The sequence below is a fragment of the Elephas maximus genome, chromosome 23 (genome assembly GCF_024166365.1).
Source record: "Elephas maximus indicus isolate mEleMax1 chromosome 23, mEleMax1 primary haplotype, whole genome shotgun sequence".
Lineage (NCBI taxonomy): Eukaryota > Metazoa > Chordata > Mammalia > Proboscidea > Elephantidae > Elephas > Elephas maximus.
In genome coordinates, this window is record NC_064841.1 from 64,872,238 (window position 1) to 64,898,369 (window position 26,132).

A 26,132-nucleotide genomic window follows, 5' to 3' on the forward strand; every position below is an offset into this window, starting at 1 on the left:
GCTATGGCTGCTAACCAAGAGGTCAGCAGTTCACATCTGCCAGGCGCTCCTTGGAAACTCTATCTGGCAGTTCTACTCTGTCCTATAGGGTCGCTATGAGTTGGAATCGACTTGACGGTGGTGGGTTTGGTTTTTTTTTGAATATCATTATATTCGACATGAATTTCTTATAGACATCATATATGAGGTCATGTTATTTTAACCATTTTGCCTGTCTCTTTTGTTTAATTGTTGTGGTTAGACACTTAAAAGTAAGTATTGGTATGTTTGAATTTAAGGCTACCATGTTAGTATTTTATCTTTCCATGTGGCTTTTCTGTTTCTCCTTTCGTATCTTCTTTTCGGTTATTTGATCATTTTTATGCATTCCTTATAAATTTATTTATTGTGTTTCTGCCTATATCTTGGGTAGGTTTTTGTTTTTTAAATGCTTACTCTGTGGATTACAGTATACATCCTTAACTTTTCAAAGTCTATTTAGAATCTACATTTTACCACCTCAATTAGAATGTAGAAACCTTACCACCATATAGGCATCTTTACCTTCCCCCTTTGTGTTACAGTGTTCTTGATGATGCAATGGTTAAGCATTCGGCTGCAAACCAGAAGGTTGGCAGTTTGAATCCACCAGCCTTTCCTTGAAAACCCTATGGGGCAGTTCTACCCTGTTTTATAGGGTTGCTATGAGTTGTAATTGACTTGATGGCATTGGGTTTGGTTGGTTTGGTGTATCTACATACATTGAAAATCCATTAAACAATGTTATACTATTTTTATCTCAACAGTCAAATGTATTTTAAAGAAGTCAAAAGGGGAAGAATTGTTATATTCACCAAGATATTTACATTTCCTGCTGCTCTTTATTCCTGACATTCCAAGTTTCCTTGTAATGCTATTTCCCTTCTGTTTGAAGAACTTCCTTTAGCACTTCTTCTAGAGATGGTTTTCTGGCAATTAATTCTCTTGATTTTCCTTCATCCAAGAGTGTATTTATTTTACCTTCATTCTTGAAGGATATTTTCAGTGGAATTCTGGGTTGACAGTTCTTTCCTTCCAGCACTTTAAAAATACTGTGCCACTTCCTTCTAGTCTCTGTGGTTTCTGATGTGAAATTCTCAGTCCTTTGAGTAAATTTTCCGCTATATATAGTTTATCTTTTTTTTTTTCTGGATGCTTTCAAGATTTTTTCCTTGTCTTTCATTTTCAGCAGTTAGATTCTGATGTGTCTGGTTATCAGTTTCTCTTTGTTTATCCTCTTTGGGGTTCACTGAGCCTTTTGTATCTGTAGTTTTATGTCTTTTGCCAAACTTGGGGAATTTTCATCCATTATTATTTCTTGAAATGTTTTCTTAGCACCACACTGTTTCTCTTTTTCTTCTGGTTCTCTGATGACATGTATGTTATACATTTTGTTAATTTTCTATAGTTTTCTGAAGCCGTGCTCATTTTTTAAATCTCTTTTCTCTCTGTTTCAGATTATATAATTTCCTATTGAGGTATCATTAAGTTTGAAGTCCTTGGACAGTGCGGACAGTTAAGTGCTAGCCAAAAGTTTGGTGGTTCGAACCTACCCAGAGGTGCCTTGGAAGCCAGGCCTGGTGATCTGCTTCTGAAAGGTCACAACAATAGCATAGTTAAGTTTACTGACACATCCCTCTGACATCTCCGTTCTGTGTTGTTAGGCGCTGTCGAGTCAATTTCAACACATAGTGACCCCATGTGACAGAGCAGAACTGCCTCATCGGGTTTTCTTGGCTGTTTTATGGAAGCAGATCTCTAGGTCTTTTTCCCATGGAGCCACTGGGTGGGTTCGAACCACCAATCTTTTGGGTAACAGCTGAGTGCTTAATCATTTTCGCTACCAGGACTCCTTCTGCTATTAAACCAAACCAAACATAAAACAAACAAAGAATAACAACAACAACAAAAAAAACCCAAATACATTGCTGTTGAGTTGATTCGGAGTCATAGCAACCCTATAGGACAGAGTAGAACTGCCCCATAGGGTTTCCAAGGCTATAATCTTTACAAAAGCAGGCTGTCACGCCTTTCTCTTGCATGGTGGCTGATGGTTTGAACCACTGTCCTTTGATTAGCAGTCAAACGCTTTAACCACTGTGTCACCAGGGCTCCTTTCAAATTCAGCTGTAAAAACCAAAAAAAAAAAAGAACAAAAAAACCCAAACCCATTGCTGTTGAGTTGATTCTGACTCACAGCGACCTTACAGGACAGAGCAGAACTGCCTCATAGGATTTCCAAGCAGCAGCTGGTAGATTTGATCTGCTGACTTTTTGATTAGCAGCCAGATGCTTAACCACTGTGTCATAAAAAAGCTCATATATTAAGTTTATAAATTTTGTTTATTGTATCTTTTTCAATTCTAAAATTTCCATGTTGCTTTTTTATAAATTCTTTTTTTTTTCTGACACATTCTATTTTTCATTTGTTTCAAGAGTGTTCACAATTTCTTGTTAGAGAATTTTTATAATACCTTCCTTGTTATCTTTGTCTTGGTGCCTGTTGCTTGTTCTTCGCTTTGAGAGTAGAAATTTACTTGCTTCTGGATGTACCAAGTAATTTCCTATTGTATTTTGGGTATTTTGAATATTATGAGACTCTGAATCTAGTTTAAATCCTTTGGAAAATGTTGAAATTTTTGATTTAGCAGCAATTGACTGGGTTGGTTTCAGAGTACACATTCTAGTCTCTTTCCTGTGGGCTATGGTTCTAATACTGGTTTAGTTTTCAAAGCCTTTTCAGTGCTGTTTTATCCATCCCACATGCGTACTACCAGTTGGTTGGTCTAATACCTGTGCAGTGGTCTTTCTGTCGATTCAGTTTTCAGATTCCTTAGTGTGCTTATTAGGATCATATTCGTATATGCCCAAACCAGGAGTGAGCATAGGTATTCATTTATTGGGTCACTTTCCCTACCTTCTTTGTCTCTGTTATCTTTTCTTTCTGGTTCTATTTTCAGACCTAATGCTCTTTTGTGTACTTCTGTGTCAATGGCCAAGTGTTGAGAATACGGAGGAAGATGAGAAAGCAATTTAGGTTCACCCTACTTTTTTGGGATTGCAGTTTCTTCAGTTGGAGCAAAATGCCCCTTCCCTTACTGTTTTGGTTCCTATGGGCTCCCATTTCTACTACTGACTGTGTCTGCTGCTATGGGATTGCTCACAGGCTGGGGCAGAAAAGAACAGAATAATAATAATAATTTTAAAACCTGGGCTATTCTGTATTTTTCTAAGTGTTTCAGTTGTCTTTCCTGGCACTTGATCCAGAGCTCTAGGCTTCTCGTGGAGCTCTCTGAACTGCAGCACTTACTCCGGGCTTCAGTCTCTGTTGAGATCAGATGGTGGATCATGGAGGAAAAGAAAATGGTAAAACTCAGAAGTGGTTAATTATGATTTGAATTCTGTTCTCCCTGGTCTGCTTATGACCTTTGGCTTTTTGGAGCTCTGAAATAGTTGACTGATAGACTCTGTTCAGGTTTTAAAGGAGCATGCAGTGAGAGAGACAGGATGGAGTATGCTTACTCTATCCTACCCGAAATTAGAATGCCTGCTCATGTTTCTTAAATCACTTAAAAACAAGTGTGGGAAGGAATTTGTTATAGCTGAATGAGCATTTGTATTCTATATATTATGCTGTATATTCTGTGTATTAAATGGGAAAAGTTGGTTAGATAACATTAGAGGAAAAGAAAAGAAGTTTCGTTGTTGAAAGCACCCCTTCTTAAGCCTTGTCTAAGATTAGTGGAAGAGAAAGGGGAGTGTTTACAATTAATTGCTTGGAATGGCCCACAGTCCACACTCTGTCTCATCTCTGCAGCCATCCATAGTAAGCTGCTATTGATGATGGAGTATAACACTGCTTATAGAAATACTACTTTCTTTTCAAAGGAGAAAATCATTGAGAACCACTGTCCTCCCAGTTAAAGTCCAGACTCTTTACTATGTCATTCAGGATTCTTTTCCAGCAGGCTTCATCTAGTCTTCCTAGCATATTCTCTGCCACCATTCTCTCCTGTTAGCTTTTCCTCATGTACCTTGTTTTCAAGCCATTTTGCAGATTTCTAAATAGGTCGGGACCTTTCATATTTCCGTAATGTTGAATGTGCTGTTCCTCTGTTGGTAGTTCAGTTTTTCCTGTTTATTAGAAATACGATTTTATCCTCCAGTAACCTATTCTTTATTTAAATGTCTTCTATATTAGCAAGTGGGACATACTTTTATTATAATCTTTATTAATTTTAATTGCAGTTGGCCTAGATGCCTGTCTTCCCCACTGGACTAAACTTCTGGAAGAGAGGGATGACTGATTTACCATCTTTTTATACTCTGCTTTAGCTGAGTACCTATGATGAATGTTTGAATGAATCGGGAGGGAGAGGGAAGTGTTCAGGGTTTAGTTAATTTTAAAAGGATGTGGCAGGTGAAACAAAATAGTTGCATTAGAAAATAGAGTACAAAGCAGAGACAAGTACTGTATAAATGGAATTAGGAGCTAACATTTTTGGGGAAAATGTTTGGATTACTTTGAGTTTGGGAAATAATAACTTGGATATCCGTTAAAAAATTTTTTTTATTATATAGTTTTTTTTTTTCTTCTTCTTTTTTGGTCAAGCAGCTTTTTCTCTAGTTCTTTCTCTCCCGAGAGCCAGCTGCCACCTCTTACAAGGTTAGGTTTTTCTACCTATGTTGTATCCAGATGTTCCTTTTGATTTGAATACATTTATTTACTCTTTTACCTAAAAGAGGCATGCTGACAGCCACACCAAGTGTTTTTCCTGAGCCAGCCAGGCATTTGGATTTGGAGAAAAGTTGGATTTTGAAGTAAAAGACAAGCACCTTATAGCCCTTTATTAAACCATTTGTTTTTCTTCTCGTCCATTGTTGCTGTCAGGTAGGGTACTTTTTTACCCCTGTCTTTATGGTATATTCTGTCACAAATCTATTTCCAAGAATTAAATGATTCATTTTGAAATCTCTGTGCGAGATAAAATGAGCCCTCCTAAAGATTAGAATCTATGCCCTTGTACTTCTAGGAAACTGGTAAATGTACTCAGCTGGTCAGGTGGGGGGTCACCATGAGTCGGAATCAACTCAATGGCAATGGGGTGTTTTTTTTTTTTTTTTTTGTGCATGCAGCTGATGGCCTAGCAGAGCGTATCAGGCTCCCTGTAAGAGGCATGCCACATGAGATGGGTCCTGTTTCCATTTACCATGTAACTTGCCCTCCCCTGACATGTTTATGTGCTTTCCCACTTTTTTGACTCTTGTTTTCCACCTTGACTTGTGCTTCAATTCCAAGGAATTGAATACTCTCCTTTGTCTCAGTCTTGATATCCTTGCCCTAATTTACTTGCGCATTGTTCGCATAGGCTTTCTAGACTAAGGTCCCAAAGTGAAACTTTGCAGCTTCCGTTCTGTTCCTGGTAGGTAGCTGGTCCTGTTCATGGTGAATTCACTAAATGGCATAATAATTTTGGCTCTTTAACTACTGAGGTAAGTATTAGAATAGGGAGAAATCAAAAGCATTTTTGGAGCTCTTTCAGAAGTATTCGTCTTGTCTTGCAATTTACAAGAATTTTCATTTCTGGAAGGTGATGAAAGAGAAGATTATTTTCGGAGAGGAAAAAAAAAAAAAACACTCTCAGTTGCTTTTGGTATCTTCAGGTTTCACCTCCGTGCTCAGTGAGAGAATAGTTGCACTAATAAAAACTTCCTGAGCTCCTTAACTGCTTTTGATGATTGCTGTTTAATGTAAGGGAGCAAGCTGTAGGGTACCAGGAATCTGCAGGAGGCAGGGAGCATTTGGGTGGTTGATTTGGCTGCTGTTTTTCATATTCATGTGAAGCTTTGGAAAGAAACTAGCCATAGACTGTAATTCAAGGGTCTTTTGTGACCTCAGCAATAATACCAGCGAAAAGGAAATTGTAGAATAATGCTGTGATACAATATGTGTCAAGAAAATCTTAAACAGCGTAAAAACATGCACTTTTATGTGTACATATACATGTGATAATGCATAATAAGTCTGGAGGGACATTCTGCAAAACTGACAATAGTTGCTTTTGGGGAAGGAATTGGGGTTGAGAGTCATATTTAACATAGGGTGGGGAGTAATTGTTATCTGTACTATTCAAACTAAAAAAAAAAAAACACCAAAATAGTGTATTTATACATTACTTGAGTAATTCAAATAAAATTAGAAAAATTAAGAACATCTAGGTAAATAGCTTCTGTGTATGGCATCATCAATTAGTGGCAAATATTAGACAGACCATAGTTGCTAATGGAACTCTAGCAATGCTTTGAGACCTCATGGCCTCTGGTGGCTATCCTTATTTTATTGGAACTGACATTTAGCTCTTTAGATGGCTTGGAAACTTTTTTTTGTAATAATGGGTTTGTAATTTGTTATACAGTGGAGATTATTTCTTAATCATATTCCTAGAATTTTACCCTGCTGTTGTTTTAAAAATCTGTATTCAGAAATATGCTTGTGTATTTGTTCAGTCTTCCTCATTAGAATCCTGAATGCATTTGGGATAGCTTTCTGTTCGATATTATTAAGAAAATGATCTTAATAATTAGAGCTAAAGCTGAGCTCATACTCTCACTAGTGGTATTTTCTTTTTCCCATTTTTTCCCCCTTGTTACATACAGTTTTACCTATTTGGTACTATTTATTTATGCTTTACTGTATAACTGTATGGAAGCCCTGGTGGCATGGTGGCTAAGAGCTATGGCTGCTAACCAAAAGGTCGGCAGCTCAAATCCACCAAGTGCTCCTTGGAAACCCTGTGGGGCAGTTCTGCTCTGTCCCATAGGGTCCTATAGGGTCACAATAATTCAGAATCGAATCGACGGCAAGAGGTTTGGTTTTGTTTTGGTTTATATAACTATTTAAACTAGCGTTTTCTTTCATATTGATTGTCAGTATTAGGCTGGAAATTGTGATCAGTCTACATGATTTTATAGGATCTCTTTCTAGGTTGTCTTTTGTCTTCAAGGCTGTATGTATGGCTACTGACAGAGGTATTATTTCCATCTTAGGGGCTTCCTGTAGTCAGGTTAGTGAACCTGGGCAGGCACAAATACTTACATTTATTAGGTATTTCTCTGAGGAGAAATGATCTGACTGAAAACTTATACCAACCTGCAATAAAAAAGTTTTCTTGAGTCTCTTGTATGCGTACTGTACTTTGCTAACAGTTACAGAGAAAATAAATTATCCTTGTTTTCCCTAGCATTACAGCTAAGCAACTTGAAGGAATAGTCTTCGATTACTATTTTTTTTTTCCCACTTTCCGTTAGCTTTTCAACAGAAGGAAGTCTGGCTTCTATCTCATCCCCAAGGTCACCAGATAATATACTGAATTTTTAAAAATATTGTAGCTACTTCAAATCATCCGTCTTACTTGGTCTGTGTGCAGCATACACTGTTGATGACTGTTCCCCCTCTTTTGATGTTTTCTAGTCCTTTCCATCTTCTAGTTTCTTCGAGCCCTTCATACATTCGATATGCAGTTTTAACTGCTAGAATGCTCTTCCCAGATGCTTCTCTCTCAGGAATCTTCTTTGTCTGGTTAATTCTTTCTCTTTATTGATCATTAGTCAAACATTTATAAGTTATGGTACCAGGAATGTTTCATATAGCAGAACTTATTGTGTAGTAGATTTAAAATCAATTTAATGTGAAATTTTCTCATTTTTATTTTTTAATGGCTTTGTTGTTGTTGTAGTTAGGTGCCTTTGAATTGGTTCTGACTCATAGTGGCCCTGAAAACAACAGAACAGAACACTGCCTCGTCCTGTTCCATCCTCACAATCGTTGCTATGTTTGATCCCATTATTGCAGCCACTATGCCAGTCCATCTTATTAAGGGTCTTCCTCTTTTTCACTGACCCTGTGCTTTACCAAGAGTGATGTCCGTCTCCAGGGACTGGTCCTTCCTCATAACATATCCAAAGTACATGAGACAGAGTCTCGCCGTCCTCACTTCTAAGACGCATTCTGGCTGCACTTCTTCCAGGACAGATTTGTTTGTTCTTCTGGCAGTCCATTCGATACTCTTCGACAACGCTATAATTCAAAGGCATCAATTTTTCTTTAGTCCTCCTTATTCATTGTCCAGCTTTATTAAGGGATGACTTGCATATCATAAAATTTACCCATTTTTTGAGTGTACAGTTCAAAGAATTCTAGTAAATTTATATAGTTGTGCAGCTATCACTACAGTCCAGTTTGAGAAGTTCGATTTCCATCACCCCAAAAAGACCCCCCATGTCCATTTGCACTCACTCCATATTCCCACCTCCAGACCCTGGCAGCCATTGATGTGATTCTCTAGAAATTTCAAGTATGTAGTCTTTTGTGTCTGGCTTCATTCACTTAGCATAATGTTTTTGAGATCTATCATATTGTTGCATCAGTTTGTTGTTAGTTGCCATTGAGTAAGCTGTGACTCATGGAGACCTTATGTATGGCAGAATGAAATGTTATCTGGTCCTCCATCATCTTCGCGATTGTTGGTATATTTTTATCCATTCTTGTCACCGTCGTGTCAGTCCATCTCATTGAGGATTTCCCTTGTTTTTGTTGACGCTCTACTTTACCAAACATAATACCCTATTCTATTCATTGGCAGTAGTTTGTTACTTTTCACTGCTGAATATAGTCCATTGTATGAATATAATGCATTTTGTTTATCCGTTCATCAGTTGATGGACATTTGGGTTGTTTCTAGTTTTTTACTACTGTGAATAATGCTGTGAACATTTGTGTATATATCTTTGAGTGGATGTGTGTTTCCATTTCTCTTAGGTAGATATGTAGGAGTGAATTGCTGGGTAATATGAAAAGTGTGTATTTAACTTTTTAAGCAACTGTATGCTCAACCACAGTGGCTGGAACATTTTACATTTCTGCTAGCAGTGTATGGGGAATTTGATTTTTCCACGCCCCTGCTAATGCTTGGTAATGTCTGTCTTTTTAATTTTAAGCATTCTAGTGGGGGTGTAGTGGTATTTCATTATTGTTTAATTTGCATTTCTGTAAAGTGTAATGATGGTTAGCATTTTTTAATGTGTTTATTGACCACTTGTATATCTCCTTTGGTGAACTGTTTATACAAACCTTTTGCCCATTTTGTGGGGGGTGATTTTTCTACTTACTATTGACTTGTAGACATTTTTTATATATTCTAGAAATCCTTTACCAGTTAAATGTTTTGTACATATTTTCTCTGAGCTGTTGGCTAGTCTTTTCATTTTATTTAATGGTGTTTTTTTTTCTTAATTTTTTATTTTATTTTAAAAGATTTATTTTTCAAAACTATAACTTATCAGGGCCATATAAAAATTATAAACTAGTAATATTAAACATATGTATTAGATAAATAGCATGCATTCTATTAGTATTATGATTATTACTTTTGATTTGTTGATTTTTTACTTCCATGTTGCTGTATCATTGTAAAGAACATAAATGGACAACTAAAATGTGTATTTCAAATCTCTGGATTCATTTATTAATTTTTATATAATTTTTATTGTGCTTTAAGTGAAAGTTTACAAATCAAGTCAGTCTCTCACACAAAAACTTATATACACCTTGCTACATACTCCCAGTTGCTCTCCCCCTAAATAGACAGCCTGCTCCCTCCCTCCACTCTCTCTTTTCATGTCCATTCTGCCAGCTACTAAACCCCTCGACATAGTCTCGTGTGTCCACCTGATCCAGGAAACTCAGTCCTCACCAGCATTCCTCTCCATCCCATTGTACAGCCAAATCCCTGTCTGAAGAGTTGGCTTTGGGAATGGTTCTTGTCCTGGGCTAACAGAAGGTCTGGGGGCCATGACCACTGGAGTCCTTCCAGTCTCAGTCAGACAATTAAGTCTGGTCTTTTGATGAGAATTTGGGATCTGCATCCCACTGCTTTCCTGCTCCCTCAGGGGTTCTCTGTTGTGTTCCGTGCCAGGGCAGTCATCGGTTATACCCAGGCACCATCTAGTTCTTCTGGTCTCAGGATGATGTAGTCTCTGGTTTATGTGGCCCTTTCTGTCTCTTGGGCTCATAATTACCTTGTGTCCTTGGTGTTCTTCATTCTCCTTTGATCCAGGTGGGTTGAGACCAATTGATGCACCTTAGATGGTCGCTTGCTAGCATTTAAGACCCCAGAAGCCACTCTCCAAAGTGGGATGCAGAATGTTTTCTTAATAGATTTTATTATACCGATTGACTTAGATGTCCCCTGCAACCATGGTACCCAACCCCCCTGCCCCTGCTACACTGGCCTTCGAAGCATTCAGTATATTCAGGAAACTTCTTTGCTTTTGGTTTAGTCCAGTTGTGCTGACCTCGCCTGTATTGTGTGTTGTCTTTCGTTCACCTAAAGTAGTTCTTATCTACCATCTAATTAGTCAGCACCCATCTCCCACCTTCCCTCCCTCCCCCTCTCGTAACCATTAAAGAATATTTTCTTTTCTGTTTAAACTATTTCTTAAGTTCTTATAATAGTGGTCTTATACGATATTTGTCCTTTTGCAACTGACTAATTCCACTCAGCATAATGCCTTCCAGATTCCTCTGTGTTATGAAATGTTTCACAGATTCATCCCTGTTCTTTATCGATGTGTTTAGTATTCCATTGTGTGAATATACCATAATTTATTTATCCATTCATCCGTTGATGGGCACTTTGGTTGCCTCCATCTATTTGCTGTTGTAAACAGTGCTGCGGTGAACATGGGTGTGCATATATCTGTTCGTGTAAAGCCTCTTATTTCTCTAAGATATATTCCAAGGAGTGGGATTGCTGAATGGTATGCTAATTGTATTTCTAGCTTTTTAAGAAAGTGCCAAATCGATTTCCAAAGTGGTTGTACCATTTTACATTCCCACCAGCTGTGAATAAGTGTTCCAATCTCTCCAACCTCTCCAACATTTCTTATTTTGGATTAATACCAGCCTTTTTGGAGTGAGATGGGATCTCATAGTAGTTTTGATCTGCATTTCTCTGATGGCTAATGATCGTGAGCATTTCTTCATGTATCCGTTAGCTACCTGAGTATCTTATTTAGTGAAGTGTCTGTTCATATCTTTTGCCCATTTTTTCATTGGGTTGTTTGTCTTTTTGTAGTTGAGTTTTTGCAGTATCATGTAGATTTTAGAGATCAGGCATTGATCCAAATTTCATAGCTAAAAACTTTTTCCTGGTCTGTAGGTAATCTTTTTAGTCTTTTGGTGAAGTCTTTGGATGAGCATAAGTGTTTGATTTTTAGGAACTCCCAGTTAGCTAGTTTTTCTTCTGCATTGTTAGTAATGTTTAGTAGACTGTTTATGCCATGTATTAGGGCCCCTAACATTGTCCCTATTTTTTTTTCCATGGTCTTTATTGTGTTAGATTTTATATTTACGTCTTTGATCCATTTTGAGTTAGTTTTTATGCATGGTGTGAGGGATGGGTCTTGTTTCATTTTTTTGCAGATGAATATCCAGTTATGCCAGCACCATTTGTTAAAAAGACTGTCTTTTCCCCATTTAACTGCTTTGGGGCCTTTGTCAAATATCAACTGGTCATATGTGGATGGATTTATGTCAGTATTCTCAATTCTGTTCCATTGGTCTATGTATCTGTTGTTGAACCAGTACCAGGCTGTTTTGAGTACTGTGATGGTATAATAGGCTTTAAAAATAGGTAGAGTGAGGTCTCCCACTTTGTTGTTCTTTTTCAGTAATGCTTTACTTATCTGGGGCCTCTTTCCTTTCCATATGAAGTTGGTGATTTGTTTCTCCATCTCATTAAAAAATGTCGTTGGAATTTGGATCGGAATTCCATTAAATGTATAGATTGCTTTTGGTGGAATAGACATTTTTACAATAAGTCTTCCTATCCATGAGCAAGGTATGTTTTTCTACTTATGGAGATCTCTTTTGGTTTCTTGCAGAAATGTTTTGTAGTTTTCTTTGTATAAGTGTTTTACATCTCTGGTGAGATTTATTCCCAAGTCTTTTATCTTCTTGGGGGCTACTGTAAATGGTATTGATTTGATGATTTCCTCTTCCATGTTATTTTGTTGGTGTAGAGGAATCCAACTGTTTTTTGTATGTTTATCTTGTATCCCGATACTCTGCTGAACTCTTCTATTAGTTTCAGTAGTTTTTTTGCGGATTCTTTAGGGCTTTCTGTGTATAAGATAATGTCATCCGCAAATAGAGATATTTTTACTTCTTCCTTGCCAATCTGGATGCCCTTTATTTCTTTATCTAGCCTAATTGCTCTGCCTAGGACCTCCAGCACAATGTTGAATAAGAGTGGAGTGGTAATAAAGGACATCCTTGTCTGGTTCCCGATCTCAAGGGGAATGCTTTCAGGTCCTCTCCATTTAGGATGATGTTGGCTATTGGCTTTGTATAAATGCCTTTGATTATGTTGAGGAATTTTCCTTCTATTCCTATTTTTGCTGAGAGTTTTTATCATGAATGTTGTTGAAGTTTGTCAAATGCCTTTTCTGCATCAATTGATAAAATCATGTGATTCTTGTCTTTTGTTTCAGTTATATGGTGGATTACATTAATTGTTTTACTAATGTTGAGCCATCCCTGCATACCTGGTATGCGTCCCACTTGGTCATGGTGAATTATTTTTTTTGATATGTTGCTGAATTCTCTTGGCTAGAATTTTGTTGAGGATTTTTGCATCTGTGTTCATGAGGGCTATAGGTGTGCAATTTTCTTTTTTTGTGGTGTCTTTACCTGGTTTTCGTATCAGGGATATGGTGGCTCCACAGAATGAGTTTGGGAATATTCCATCCTTTCCTATGCTCTGAAATACTTTTAGCAGTAGTGGTGTTAAGTCTTCTTTGGAAGTTTGGTAGAACTCTGTAGTGAAGCTGTCTGGGCCAGGGCTTTTTTTTTTGTTGGGAGTTTTTTGATTACCTTTTCAATCTCTTTTGTTACAGGTCTATGTAGTTTTTCTACCTCTGTTTGTGTTTGTTTAGGTAGGTAGTGTGTTTCTAGGAATTCATCTGTTTCTTTTAGGTTTTCAAATTGGTGGAGTACAATTTTTCATAGTAATCTGATACGATTCTTTTAATTTTAGTTGGGTCCATTGTAATATCACCCATTTCATTTCTGATTCAGGTTATTTGCTTCCTTTCCTGTTTTTCTTTTGTCAGTGTGGCCAATGGTTTATCAATTTTGTTGATTTTTTTCAGAACAAGCTTTTGGTCTTATTAATTCTTTCAGTTGTTTTTCTGTTTTTTATTTATTTTTTTTATTTCATTTAGTTCTGCTCTAATTTTTATTATTTGTTTTCTTCTGGTTCCTGAGGCTTTTTTTTTGTTGCTTTCTTTGTGTTTGTTCTGGTTGTAGCGATAATTCTTCGATTTTTGCTCTTTCTTCTTTTTGTATGTGTACATTTATGATATAAATTGACCTCTGAGCACTGCTTTCGCTGTGTCTCAAAGGTTCTGATAGGAAGTGTTTTCATTCTCATTGGTTTCTATGAATTTCTGTATTCCATTCTTAATGTCTGCTATAACCCTGTCTTTTTTGAGCAGGGTGTTGTTGAGCTTCCAAGTGTTTGATTTCTTTTCCCTGCTTTTTCTGTTACTGATTTCTACTTTTATGGCCTTATGGTCAGAGAAGATGGTTTGTAATATTTCAATGTTTTGGATTCTGCTAAGGCTTGCTTTATGACCTAATATGTGATCTATTCTAGAGAATGTTCCATGTGCACTAGAAAAGAAAGTATACTTGGCTGCTGTTGGATGGAGTGTTCTGTATATATCTGTGAGGGCAAGTTGGTTGATTGTGGCATTTAGATCTTCCGTGTCTTCGTTGAGCTTCTTTCTGGATGTCCTGTTCTTCACTGAATGTGGTGTGTTCAAGTCTCCTACTATTATTGTGGCACTGTCTATCTCAGTTTTCAATACTGATAGAGTTTGTTTTACGTTTTTGCAGCCCTGTCATTGGGTGCATAAATATTTAACATGGTTATGTGTTCTTGGTATATTGTCCCTTTAATCATTATATACTGTCCTTTGTTATCCTTTATGATCTATTTAACTTTAAAGTCTATTTTGTCAGAAATTAATATTGCCACTTCTGTTCTTTAATTGTTGTTTGCTTGATATATTTTTTTTCCAGCCTTTGAGTTTTAGTTTGTTTGTGTCTTTAAGTCTAAGGTGTTTGTCTTGTAGACAACATATAGACGGGTCATGTTTTTTAATCTGTTCTGTCACTTTATTGGTAATTTAGGGCATTTACGTTCAGCGTAATTATGGATAGGTATGAATTTAGTGCTGTCATTTTGATATCTTTTTGTGTGTTGTTGACAGTTTCTTTTTCCCACTTCATTTTATGTGCTGAGTAGATTATATATTGCCCTTTCCTCATATTGATTGTTGTTAATTTTGTTTCTGCTGAGTCTCTATTTTTTTCTTTTATTTTGATGTGTAGGATAGTTTGTCTTGTTTGTGGTTGCCTTATTATTTGCCCCTATTTTTCTAAATTTAAACTTAAATTTTAGTTCTTTGTATTGCCTTGTCTCCATCCCCTTATGGAAGATACGTGACTACGCTTATTAGTCCCTCTTTCTTTATTGTTTTAATGTTGTCTTCTTTTACATAATAACGTCGCTGTTTCACTGTTTTGAGCATTTTTTTTATCTTGGTTTATTTTGGAGATTTCGCTGTCTGGGTTGAGTTCTGATTTCTCTGCCCAGCGTTCTAGTCTTGGGTTGATACCTGATATTATTGATTTTCTAACCAAACTCTCTTTAGTATTTCTTGTAGGTTTGGTTTGGTTTTTACTAATTCCCTAAACTTTTTTTTCATCTGTAAATGTCGTAATTTCAACTGCATATTTGAGAGACAATTTTGCTATATGTATGGTTCTTAGCTGGCAATTTGTTTCCTTCAGTGGTTTATATAAGTCATCCCATTGCCTTCTTGCCTGTGTGGTTTCTGCCGAGTAGTCCGTGCTTAGTCTTATTGACTGTGCTTTGTAGGTGACTTTTCTTTTATCCCTAGCTGCTGTTATAAGCCTCTTTATCTTTGGGTTTTGTAAATTTGATTATAATATGTCTTGATGACTTTCTTTTAAAATCTACCCATATGTGGAGTTCGATGAGTATCTTGGGTAGACATCTCGTCTTTCATGATATCAGTTAAGTTTTCTGCTAACATATCTTCAGCAATTGTGTCTGTATTTTCTGTTATCCCTCCCTCTTCTGATACTCCAGTCACTCGTAGGTTATTTCTCTTGATAGAGTCCTATATGATTCTTATTTTTTAAAATTCTTTAATCTGATTTTTATTCATGTGTATTGGTGCCAAGTGCTTTATCTTCAAGTTCGGAAATTCTGCCTTCCACTTGCTGAGTTTTGCTCCTCTGACTTCCCATTGAGTTGTCTCTGTAGTTTTATTGTTAATCTTCTGAATTTCTGATTGCTGTATGTGTCTGGATTTTTCTAGCTTATTAAATTTTTCATTATGTTCCTGAATAATCTTTCTAATTTCTTCAATTGCTTTATCTGTGTGTTCCTTGGCTTGTTCTGCGTGTTGCCTGATTTCCTTCCTGATGGTTCGAAGGGTTCTGTATATTAATCTTTTGTATTCTGCCTCTGATAATTCCAGGGAGGCACTTTCCTTGTTTTGAGAGCTTGTAGAGGTGATCATGGTCTGTTTCTTTATGTGATTTGATATTAACTTGTTTCTGAGCCTTCTGTAAGTTATTGTATTAATTTATTTTATGTTTGCTTCTTACTTTGTTTTGTTTTGATATGCCCAAATGGGTTGCCCGAGTGAGCTAGCTTGATCATTTTCACCTTTGGAGCTCTGACATCCTGTCCCCAGATGGCTAGAGCTGTTATCAGGTATATCAGTCTCGGAGTCCAGTCACTCTTCTTGAATGAATTCAGCTCAGGTGTCCAGATAGCTGATTATCAAGTGTGTGGTATAGGCTCTGCCCTTCTGTCTTAGAGGGGCAGGGGTGATTGGTGTAGGTACTGGTATCTCATTGCAGCAGGGCTTCATGCTTTGAACAAGGCAGGGGGCTGAGAATTGTCCCTCAAGTGTCTCTGAGGAAAGCATGTCCCTGTTCCCTAGAGTGTACAGGTGGGTGGGTTCTACACATGGACCATGGTTACCCAGGGTTTTTGGTTGTAAGGACTGGGAGGTACCAGTTATCTTTGGGCCTCTGTCACATGTGGCTGGGTGACCTGAGTGTAGCCACCATTCCTTAGACCCCTGATGTGGGTAGGTGAGGACCCTGTTTAATAGGCAAAGGAAAGTCGAACATCAAACACCCACGCCTCCACCACACAGCTGAAACAGTTGTAGTCTGCCAAAAAGGGCCTATTCTCCTGAAATAGGCCCACACAGGTCCAGGCAGAGGGGAAAGGTACTCAAAGTTCAGGGACCGTTTATGCCTGGATAAGAGCCGTTTCTGTACTGAGCTCCCCCAGTTAGTGGAGCTGGGAAATTATCTTTTCCCCCACTTGCAAATTTATTCCTTCTCAAAGTCCCAGACGATGGCTCTAGGTACTCAAGAGGGCCTATCTCAGGCCCAGGGAAATCAGCAGCTGAAGCCGGCTTGGTGATGGGGGGTATGGTGAAATATACTCAAATTCTCAACTTTTGCTGAGAGCGCCGTTCTCAGGTTCCGGAGGTGAGAGTAGGCTGTGTGGCTGGCTGCTTTTTCCCTGAGGAAACTGTGGCCGAGCGTTAGTACCAACCTGCCACCACTGCTCCTGGGAATGGTGCCTGAGGGCTCCTGGTAATTCAGGCCCGGTAACTCTTCTCAGCATCTGAACTGTCTCTTCCTCCATCTACCCCTCAGTTTGTTTTCTAACCTTGCCTTTGATGTTCAAGGCTCCTAGCTTGTCATAAATATACTCATTTCACTTGTTTTTTCTGGTCTTTGTTCTAAGAGGGCTTGCTGGAAGTGTCTGTCTATTCTGCCATCTTGGCCCTACCTCCTTTTTTTTAATAACAGCTTTATTGCATGAGATTCATATGCCACATAATTCACCTAAGTGTATAGTTTAATGGCTTTTAGTATATTCACAGATTTTTGCAATCATCACCTGAAATAACTTCATCCCCCCACCCCCAAGAAAAAACAAACAAATAAACAACTTGTGCCCATTAGCAGTCACCGCTTCCCAATCCCTAGCCCTGGGCAACCACAAATTTATTTTTTGTCTGTATAGATTTGCCTGTTGTGAACATTTTATATAAATAGAGTCATGCAATATGTGGTCTTTGAGGCTGATTTCTTTCTCTTAGCAAGTTTTCAAGGTTCATCCATGTTGTAGCATGTATCAGAACACTTCTCTTTATGGCTGAATAATATTCCATTGTATGGGTATACCACATTTTGTTCATCTGTGCATGAGTTGATGGATATTTGGGTTGTTTCTACATTTTGGTTAGTATGAATAATGCTGCTGTGCACATAGTTGCACAATTTTTTTGTGTGTGAATATGTGTTTTCATTTCTTTTAGTTATATACCTTGGACTGGAATTGCTGGGTCATATGGTACCTCTATACTTAGCCTTTTTTGAGGAACTGACAGAAAGTGTTATTAAAACAGGATTGTAGAAAATGGGATAGGAGTTTTCAGTTGGAAGAAACCTGTTCTCTTCTTTCCCCATAATTTTTAATGTTTGGTTTCATCACTTTGGCAAATCTAAATTATAACAGAAGAAAAATAGTAAAGTCATTGTAAGTATACAATCCAAAAATAATTGTGGTTAAATGTTCCATGATGCTACACATGGTTTTACACAATGGAATCAAAATGAATGTAATATTTACTGCCTTTAAAAAAATTTGTTCTTAGTTTTTTAAGGGTCGGATTGTCTTTCTAGAAAGCACAGGGCAGAATGCTAGTCTGTTGAAGCTTGTATCAGTCTCTTTAAACATCGTATGTAAAATAAGTAGAAGAGATTTTGTTTTTGTTGTTGTCATTTGTTTTTTTAAAGAAATAGGATTTTCTCTGGTTGTTGGAATCATCTTTTTTTCCCCCTAGTGCTTCAAATGAAGGTTATCGTGGTTGCTTTCCCTTTCTTTATGTTTTCAGTCTTTAGGGTAATGTTTGTTTGTTGGTAAGGTTAAAAATAATTTGGCTAGATTTGTTGGATACCAAAGTTTGTCCAGATGGTGGGAGGCATTTTTATTCTCAGGCAATGCGCATATCTAATCTGTATTGTGTAATCTTCGTATTTTCTACTGAGTGTCTTCCACTGAAGAACAAGGAAAACTGAGGTATTCATGGTCATGGGGAATAGTGCCCCTGAGTGCAGATCTCATTGAGTAATAGGTTTTAAATAAATCTTCAGGTATGAAATAACATCTTTAGAGCAGCTTGTCCTTATCTTTCTCAGTGTGTTTAACTTCAGAAGGTAATAGTTGAGAAGGTATTTAAATGCTTTCCCTCAGACCTTTGAGTTATATGCTAATATACCATCTGGTTCTCGTTTACTTTTTAACAGTAAGATGCAATCTATTTGATAAGGATAAGGACTAAGTACAGTATGTTTTGAGCTTCTGGTCTAATTTACCAATACGAAGTTTTCTGTTAGTCCACAGTTTTAAAAATTCAGGCACGGTTTTTAACCTGTGTGTTCACGTGTTTCCATTTATTTTTAAAAAGTCACCAATTCAGATGATTGTTCAGTTCCTGTAATTTGAAAAACATACTCGTTCTGCTAGTTCATTATTTGGAAAATAATAGGCTTTCATAAGTAATTTTCCTCTAATTAAAGAATAGAAAACCACTCAAATATAAAACTGTAAATGTTTGAGGAGGAAACTAATAACTTCTGCTTCGGAAACGTCTGTTGGTTTTCTGAGAATGGAAAAGTTTATGAGGACTGACTGCTTTGCTGGAAACCCTGGTGGCGTAGTGGTTAAGTGCTGCAGCTGCTGACCAAAAGGATGGCAGTTCAAATCAACCAGACGCTCCTTGGAAACTCAGTGGGGCAGTTCTACTCTGTCTTACAGGGTCACTATGTGTTGGAATCAACTTGAGGGCAACAAGTTTGGTTTTTTGGTTTGGACTGCTTAGTATCAGAGCTTTGAATCAGTTCGTTCTCGTTCAAACCTCTGCTGAGAATTTGCATTTCTAAGAAGTTTCCTGCTGAGAATTTTAATTTTGATCCCAGATATGCTCAATCAGAATCTATATTTTAACAAGATCCCCAAGCGATTCTTAGGTATAACAGCTTCCTGAGAACTTGTTAGAAATGCAAATTTCTGAATTAAGAGACTGTCTCAAGAATAGATTTGATACAGTGAACACTGATGACTGAAGACTGGCCAGGTTGTGGGATGACATCAAGTACATCCTACATGAAAAGTCATCAGAAAGACAGGAAAGGATGAAAAGACCAAAAGGAGTGTCGGAAGAGACTCTGATATTTGCTCTTGAATGTCGAGTAGCTGAAGCAAAAGGAAGAAATGATGAAGTTAAAGAGCTGAACAGAAGATTTCAAAGGGCAGCTTGAGAAGACAAAGTATTATAATGAAACGTGCAAAGACCTGAAGAAGGAAAACCAAAAGGAAGACACATGCTCAGCATTTCTCAAGCTGAAAGAGCTGAAGAAAAAATTAAAGCCTCATGTTGCAATTTCGAAGGATTCTATGGGCAAAATATTGGATGACGCAGGAAGCGTTAAAAGAAAGGAGAGGGAATACACAGAGACACTGTTCCAAAAGTATTGGTCGACATTCAACCATTTCAAGAGGTAGCGTATGATCAAGCACTGATTATATTAAAGGAAGAAGTCCAAGCTGCACTGAAGGCATTGGTGAAAAACAGGGCTTCAGGAATTGATGGAATGCCAATTGAGATGTTTCACCAAATGGATGCAGTACTGGAAGCACTCACTCGTCTATGCTAAGAAACTTGGAAGACAGCTACCTGGCCAACCGATTGGAAGCGATTCACATTTGTGCCCATTCCAAAGAAAGGTGACCCAACTGAATGCAGGAATTATGGAACAATATCATTAATATCACACCCAAGTAAGATTTTACGGAAGGTAATTCAGAAGTGGTTGCAGCAGTACATTGACAGGGAATTGCCAGAAATTCAAGCCGGATTCAGAAGAGGACATGGAATGAGGGATATCACTGTTGATGTCAAATGGGTCCTGGCTGAAAACACAGAATGCCAGAAAGATGTTTACCCATTTGACTGTGTGAATCATGGCAAATTATGGACTATCTTGCTTGCTGAAAGCAAAGAGGACTTGAAGCAGTTACTGATGAACATCAAAGACTATAGCCTTCAGTATGAATTACACCTCAACATAAAGAAAACAGAAATCCTCTAAACTGGACTAATGAGCAACATTCATGATAAATGGATCAGTTGTCGGGGATTTCATTTTCCTGGGATCCATAATCAACGCCCACAGAAATAGCAGTCAGGAAATCAAACAAGGTATTGCATTGAGCAAATCTGCTGCAAAAGACGTCTTTAAAGCAAAGATGTCACCTTGAGGACTAAGGTGCACCTGACCCAAGCCATGATATTTTCAATCGCCTCATATGCATGTGAAAGCTGGACACTGTGTAAGGGTGACTGAGGAAGAATTGATGCATTTGAATTATGAACTTGGCAAAGAATATTGAATATACCATGAACTGCCAGAAGAACGAACAAATAAATCTGCCCTGGAAGAAGTCAGCCAGAATGGTCCTTAGAAGTAGGGCTGGGGAGACTTTGTCTCATATAGTTTTGACATATTATCAGGTGAGACCAGTCCCCGGAGAAGGACATCATGCTTGGTAGAAGGTCGGCAAAAAAGAGGAAGACCCTCGACGAGATGGATTGACAGAGTTGCTGCAACAGTGGGCTTACACATAGCAACGATTATGAGGATGATGCAGGACCAGGCAATGTTCTGTTCTGTTGTATATAGGGTCGCTGTGAGTTGGAAGTGACTCGACAGCACCTAAAAACAACAACAAGCTAGATACACAGTGTATTTAAATAGTTTGTAATAAGGTAGGAAAATGTCTCTTATAATGTTAGTTAAAAGAATAAATGGATGCTAAATTATATAAAAAGTATGGTTACAGAGTGTACTTAGAGAAAAGACTGGAAGTAAATAAGTCGAAATACTGTTAGAATTTATCATTTTAAAAGGCTAGATTCCCTTTAGAACGAAACAGCTCACTTTTCAAATAGTTAAATAAGTCAAAATGTGGTTTGAATGATCTTTCCTTTTTACTTTTTGATGCGTGTTCATTATGGAAATTTTGGACATAAAAACACATATGCATGTGTGTGTATATCTTTTTTTCTTTATTAGGTTCCCATTTAACAATTTCTATACATGTTTTTCAGTGACATTGGCTACATTCTTCACAATGTGTCAGCATTCTCATTATTTCCATCCTGGTTGTTCTGTTTCCATTAATCTATCTTCCCTGTCCCCCTTTCTGTTTCATCTTTGCTTTAGGATAAATATTGACTGTTTGGACTCATATAGATATAATTATTTAAAGGAGTACAGTACTCATGGGTAATATTGTTTATTTTATGAGCCAATGTATTATTTGACTTAATGGTGACCTCTCAGAGTAGCTTCAGTTCCAAGTTCATAGGGAGTATCTCAAGGCAGTAGACTTGGGGGATCCTCTAATCTCTACCAGTTCATTAAATCTGGCTTTTTTCTTTCTTTCTTTCCTTTTTTTTTTTTTTTTTAATGAATTTGAAGTGTTCTCTATGTTTTTCTCCCATTCTGTACAGACCATCGTCAGAATTGTTGTTAATGGTAGCCGGATGCCTTCTAGTTCTTCTAGTCTCAAGATAGTCGAGCCTGTGGTCTGTATGGGCTATTAGCCCCGTATACTAGTATCTTCTTTGAGTCTTTGGTTTCTTTCATTCTCTTTTGCTCCAGTGAAGTAAAGACCAATGGTTGTATCTTAGATGGCCATTTGCAAGCTTTTAAGACCCGAGATGCTGCTCACCAAACTAGGATGTAGAACCGTGTCTTTTATGAACTGTTTATACCAATTGACTGAGTTGTCCCCTGAGACTGTGGTCCTAAGCCTTCAGACCCAGTAAAACAGTTTTTTTAGTTTGGCTGTGTCTAGGAAACATCCCTAACTGCGTCACCTATGTATTTTGTTTTATGTATATATAAACATGTATGTGTGTGTGTGTATATATATATATATATACAAACATGTATGTGTGTATATATATATGTATGCCTACAGATATACCTGTACATGCACACCCATATACTCCATGTGTTTTCCTATTCACGTATATGCATACGTATCTACCTGTGTAGCCACACACATATTTTTGGTTATTACTGTTCCAAAATTGTATGTGTTATACCGTTTACCAAAATTGCCCCTTGTGTACTTCTTAATGGCATCATTTACCTTGGTCAGGTTGTGCAGACTTCACCCATATTGGGTATTGCCTTTCCTATCACCAAAAATAACAAGCATCTACTATCTAGAAAGCGATTCCCCCCTCCTGATAACCATCAGAGAACATTGCTGTGTGTATACCTATTCTTGTCTTTTTATAAAAGTGGGACCATGCAGTATTTGTCCTTTTGTGATTGATGTATTTCACTCAGTATAATATCTGCCAGACTCATCCACGTTACGTTTTGAGAATTTGTCATTATTCTTTATAGCTGCATAGTATTCCCTTGTGTGTATGTACCACAATTTATTTATCCGTTCTTCCATTGATGGACACTTAGATTGTTTCCATTATTTTGCTATTGTGAATAATGATGCAATCAACATAGGTGTGCATGTGTCTATGTGTGTCACTGCCGTTGGATCTCTGGTGTATATACCTAGGTGTGGGATTGTTGGATCATAAGGTATTTCTATTTCTAGCTTTCCGAGGAAGTGCCATACCATTTTCCGTAGTAATTGTTCCGTTTTACAATCCCACCTGCAGTGTATAAGAGTTCCAGTCTCCCCACAACCTCACTGGCATTTATTTTTTTCTGTGTTTTTTCTTTTGTTTGTTTGTTTAGTGCTGTTTTTACAGTGGTGAGATGGTATCTCTTTGTAGTTTTGCTTTGCATGTCACTAATAGCTAATGATTGCAAGCATGTTTTCATGTGTTTGTTCGAGGCTTGAGTGTCCTCTTTGGTGAACTCTCTGTTCATGTCCTTTGCCCATGTGTGTATCTTTTAATTTCTTTGACCTTATACAACCCTCATTTGCTGTATGTATTGCTAATGTTAGAAAAGATTTAATTTGGATATAGTTAGTTCAGTTTTTATCTCAAAGACAATGGTTGAACAATGAAAGTTATTAAATGAATTGCCATTTATGTGAAGCTTTCAATTAATATTGCTTTAGCACATGAACGCTGTGTTGGAGAGATGTTTGTGAAAAAGGCAACATAAAGCGTGACCTTTGCCTGCTGAAGCCTTGTGATCTGGTGGAGAGAGTGTGTAAATCACAGCAGACGTTCATCTGGAAAGCAATTACATGACGTTGCGGGGCAGGGTACGATTAGGTGCCAGAATTCGCAGTGAGTACTATAGGAGTTCAGGTTAGATTCATCTGAAGCTGAAGTCCTTGGGAAATACCCAGCGGTAGAAGTGAAACTTTCAGCACGTCTTTAATCATAGGTACCTGGAATCTGAGAGGAATTAACTCTACATAATAACTATGGATTTGACGTTAAATACTTTATTCCCACCTGGCTAATGTGTTCTTTCTAAAGGTTTTTAAAGTATTTCTCAATTTATTCCTTACGGAGAAAAACGCACAACCACAATTACAACTACAAAATTGCTAATAATAGGATCTGAAATGGGCAAAGGGTGATGGAAGGGGGTATTCCCGTCTGAGGGGAAGAAGGCAACTTGAGGCTGGGAGTAAGCAAGGCAGAGACAACCGGGGGGAGCCCTGCTTTGAACATATGTGTCTTTAGGATCTTTCCTAAGCCTGGCTGCCTTTCCTTGAAGGTGATGTTAAAGGAATCACAGAGCGTATATATATGACTGTTTCTTATTAAGATATTGATATTAAATTCCTTGAGGACAGATATTTTATACTTTTCAATACACAATAGAATTTTTTACCTAATTGGGAAATATTTATTGAATTGTTAAAGAGGATTCTGAGCTTTTGGCTTTATTAGTCTTTTTCTTGTGGGGGGAGGATAGGTCTCATTTAAAACAAAGTGTGCTTTTAAAAATTATTTCACAGCTGAATATAACTTAGAAATACTCAGAAGTATTTGCCACCTTAGACTTTTTTTCTTGTCATAAATGTTTGTGCCCCAGTTTTATATATCTGCCTTGGAATATAATTTTAAGCTGGTTGGGAGTTCCTTAAACTGGAAAACCGCTAGGAAAAGCCATTTCAAAAAATACCAGTCCCTTCATCATTTAAAAAAAAAAAAAATTCCTTTCAGTACTAAACAGCTTACCCTGTTCAGTATTGAATACTTAGCCTCTATTAAACAAATAGAAATAGATTTAAAATGTTGTAGAGTGAGTAACCTTAATAATGGAGTACACATTCCTGATTTCTGAGTTGATTTAGAACTTAATGGACATATCAGTTATTTTAAGGAATAAATAATGGACCTGGATACAAAAATGGACCTGGATCAAATGCGAGATTATTTAAATGATTCTCAAGATTTTCTGGTTCATGTGTAGTGATGGTGAAGTCTTTAGTCCTAGGCTTTAATTTGTGCCTGGTGCTGACCTGATGCTGTGCAGGGACACTCACTGCAGCCCTTCATTCAATTCCCTCTAATTACCCAACTTCCTGGGGAGCTTGCTTAGAACTAGCCAGGAGTGTTTGTTATTAAAATATCTGGCGACTCTGGCTACATGTAACAAAGTAGTTTTTAAATTTTTTTATTTCTAACAAAATATTTTCTGATAAAAGATTTCTATATAGATTAACAAACTAGGAAGCGAACATTGTTTGTTGTGATTTTACTTAATCACATAAGGAGGGGATGTTATTGAAATTATTTGGTTAGACAATGGATTAGGCTTGTAATGAACGAAATCATGGTTAATATGGTCCCTGAGCATATTTTTTACGTTGTTGTTTTGTAGTGCATATTCAAAAAGAGATCTGACCATATAAGTGACACGCGAAACAATCAGATTTGCAATTTTGTATGTATTTGCTATTGGTGGTAGCTATTTTTGCTGGGAGCATCTGTTAATCTAGAGTTTTTGTCTCGTCAGGTTCACGTGAAAATGGCCGATGAGGCTGTCTGTGTTGGCCCAGCTCCCACCAGTAAAAGCTACCTCAACATGGATGCCATCATGGAAGCCATTAGGAAAACCAGGGCCCAAGCTGTGAGTCTGAATAAATCTATCTGTTGCAGCTGTCTTATATGTAGTGAACTGAAAGCCAGAGTTGGTATTAAAAAAATAAAAAAGAATGATTAAAAATGCTATTGCAGTTAGTTCATGTCATATGAGTTAACTGTGGCCGAACCGGCTACTGGAAATCAAAGGCTTTGTAGCATCTGGCAGTGTTGGTCGCTGATCCTGCAGGTGGCTGCTGGATTCAGCTCTCACACCAGGGAGCAGTTTCAGTTCATTTCCAAATTTGCTAGAAAAAAAGAAATCCCAATTAGGTTTGTATATTAACCCTTTCAGTGTAATAACAGTATTTTTTGGTTTTGAATTCTGTATTATACACAGGATCCAAAAGACACTTTTTGAAATTCCATTTTAATCATGTAAACATTATGTACATTGAATTATACTTCCAGAAATAAAAACAAGAATTTGGTAATTATTTTAGTCTGATCATGTTAATAGAATGGACATTGGCTTAGATGGATAAATATAGTATTCTACCCCATCCCTAATTCTGTTTAAATAGTATGGACGTTAGGGAAAAAACTGGTTCATCACAGGGTTAGGTAGTAGTGGTAGTTGTTTTTTTTCAATATCAGAGAACTAATTACATATAATGTTAAAACTATGCAGCGTTATCTCTAAAATTGAGTAGAAGCAGCTAACACTAGTAATTAGCCTGGAGTGCTTCCGTTAGCGTTCACATTCCTTTTGAATGAAAGAAATGTTTTAGTAAGATGCATATGTTTAAATAAAAAACTGAATT

At 37.3% G+C, this 26,132-nt stretch overlaps 1 protein-coding gene across 7 annotated transcripts in view; it reads left to right on the forward strand.

Moving 5' to 3' along the window:
- PCCA (propionyl-CoA carboxylase subunit alpha) overlaps positions 1-26,132 on the forward strand; it is a 534,561-nt gene that overhangs the window by 89,665 nt on the left and 418,764 nt on the right. For 6 of the 7 annotated variants that reach the window (XM_049867227.1, XM_049867229.1, XM_049867228.1 and 3 more), the window contains one exon: positions 25,244-25,357. In XM_049867227.1, the coding sequence (XP_049723184.1) occupies positions 25,244-25,357 (114 nt within the window). Of the gene's footprint in view, positions 1-23,381; positions 23,557-25,243; positions 25,358-26,132 lie in introns of all 7 variants that reach the window. The other variant, XM_049867232.1, reaches the window with a different exon arrangement.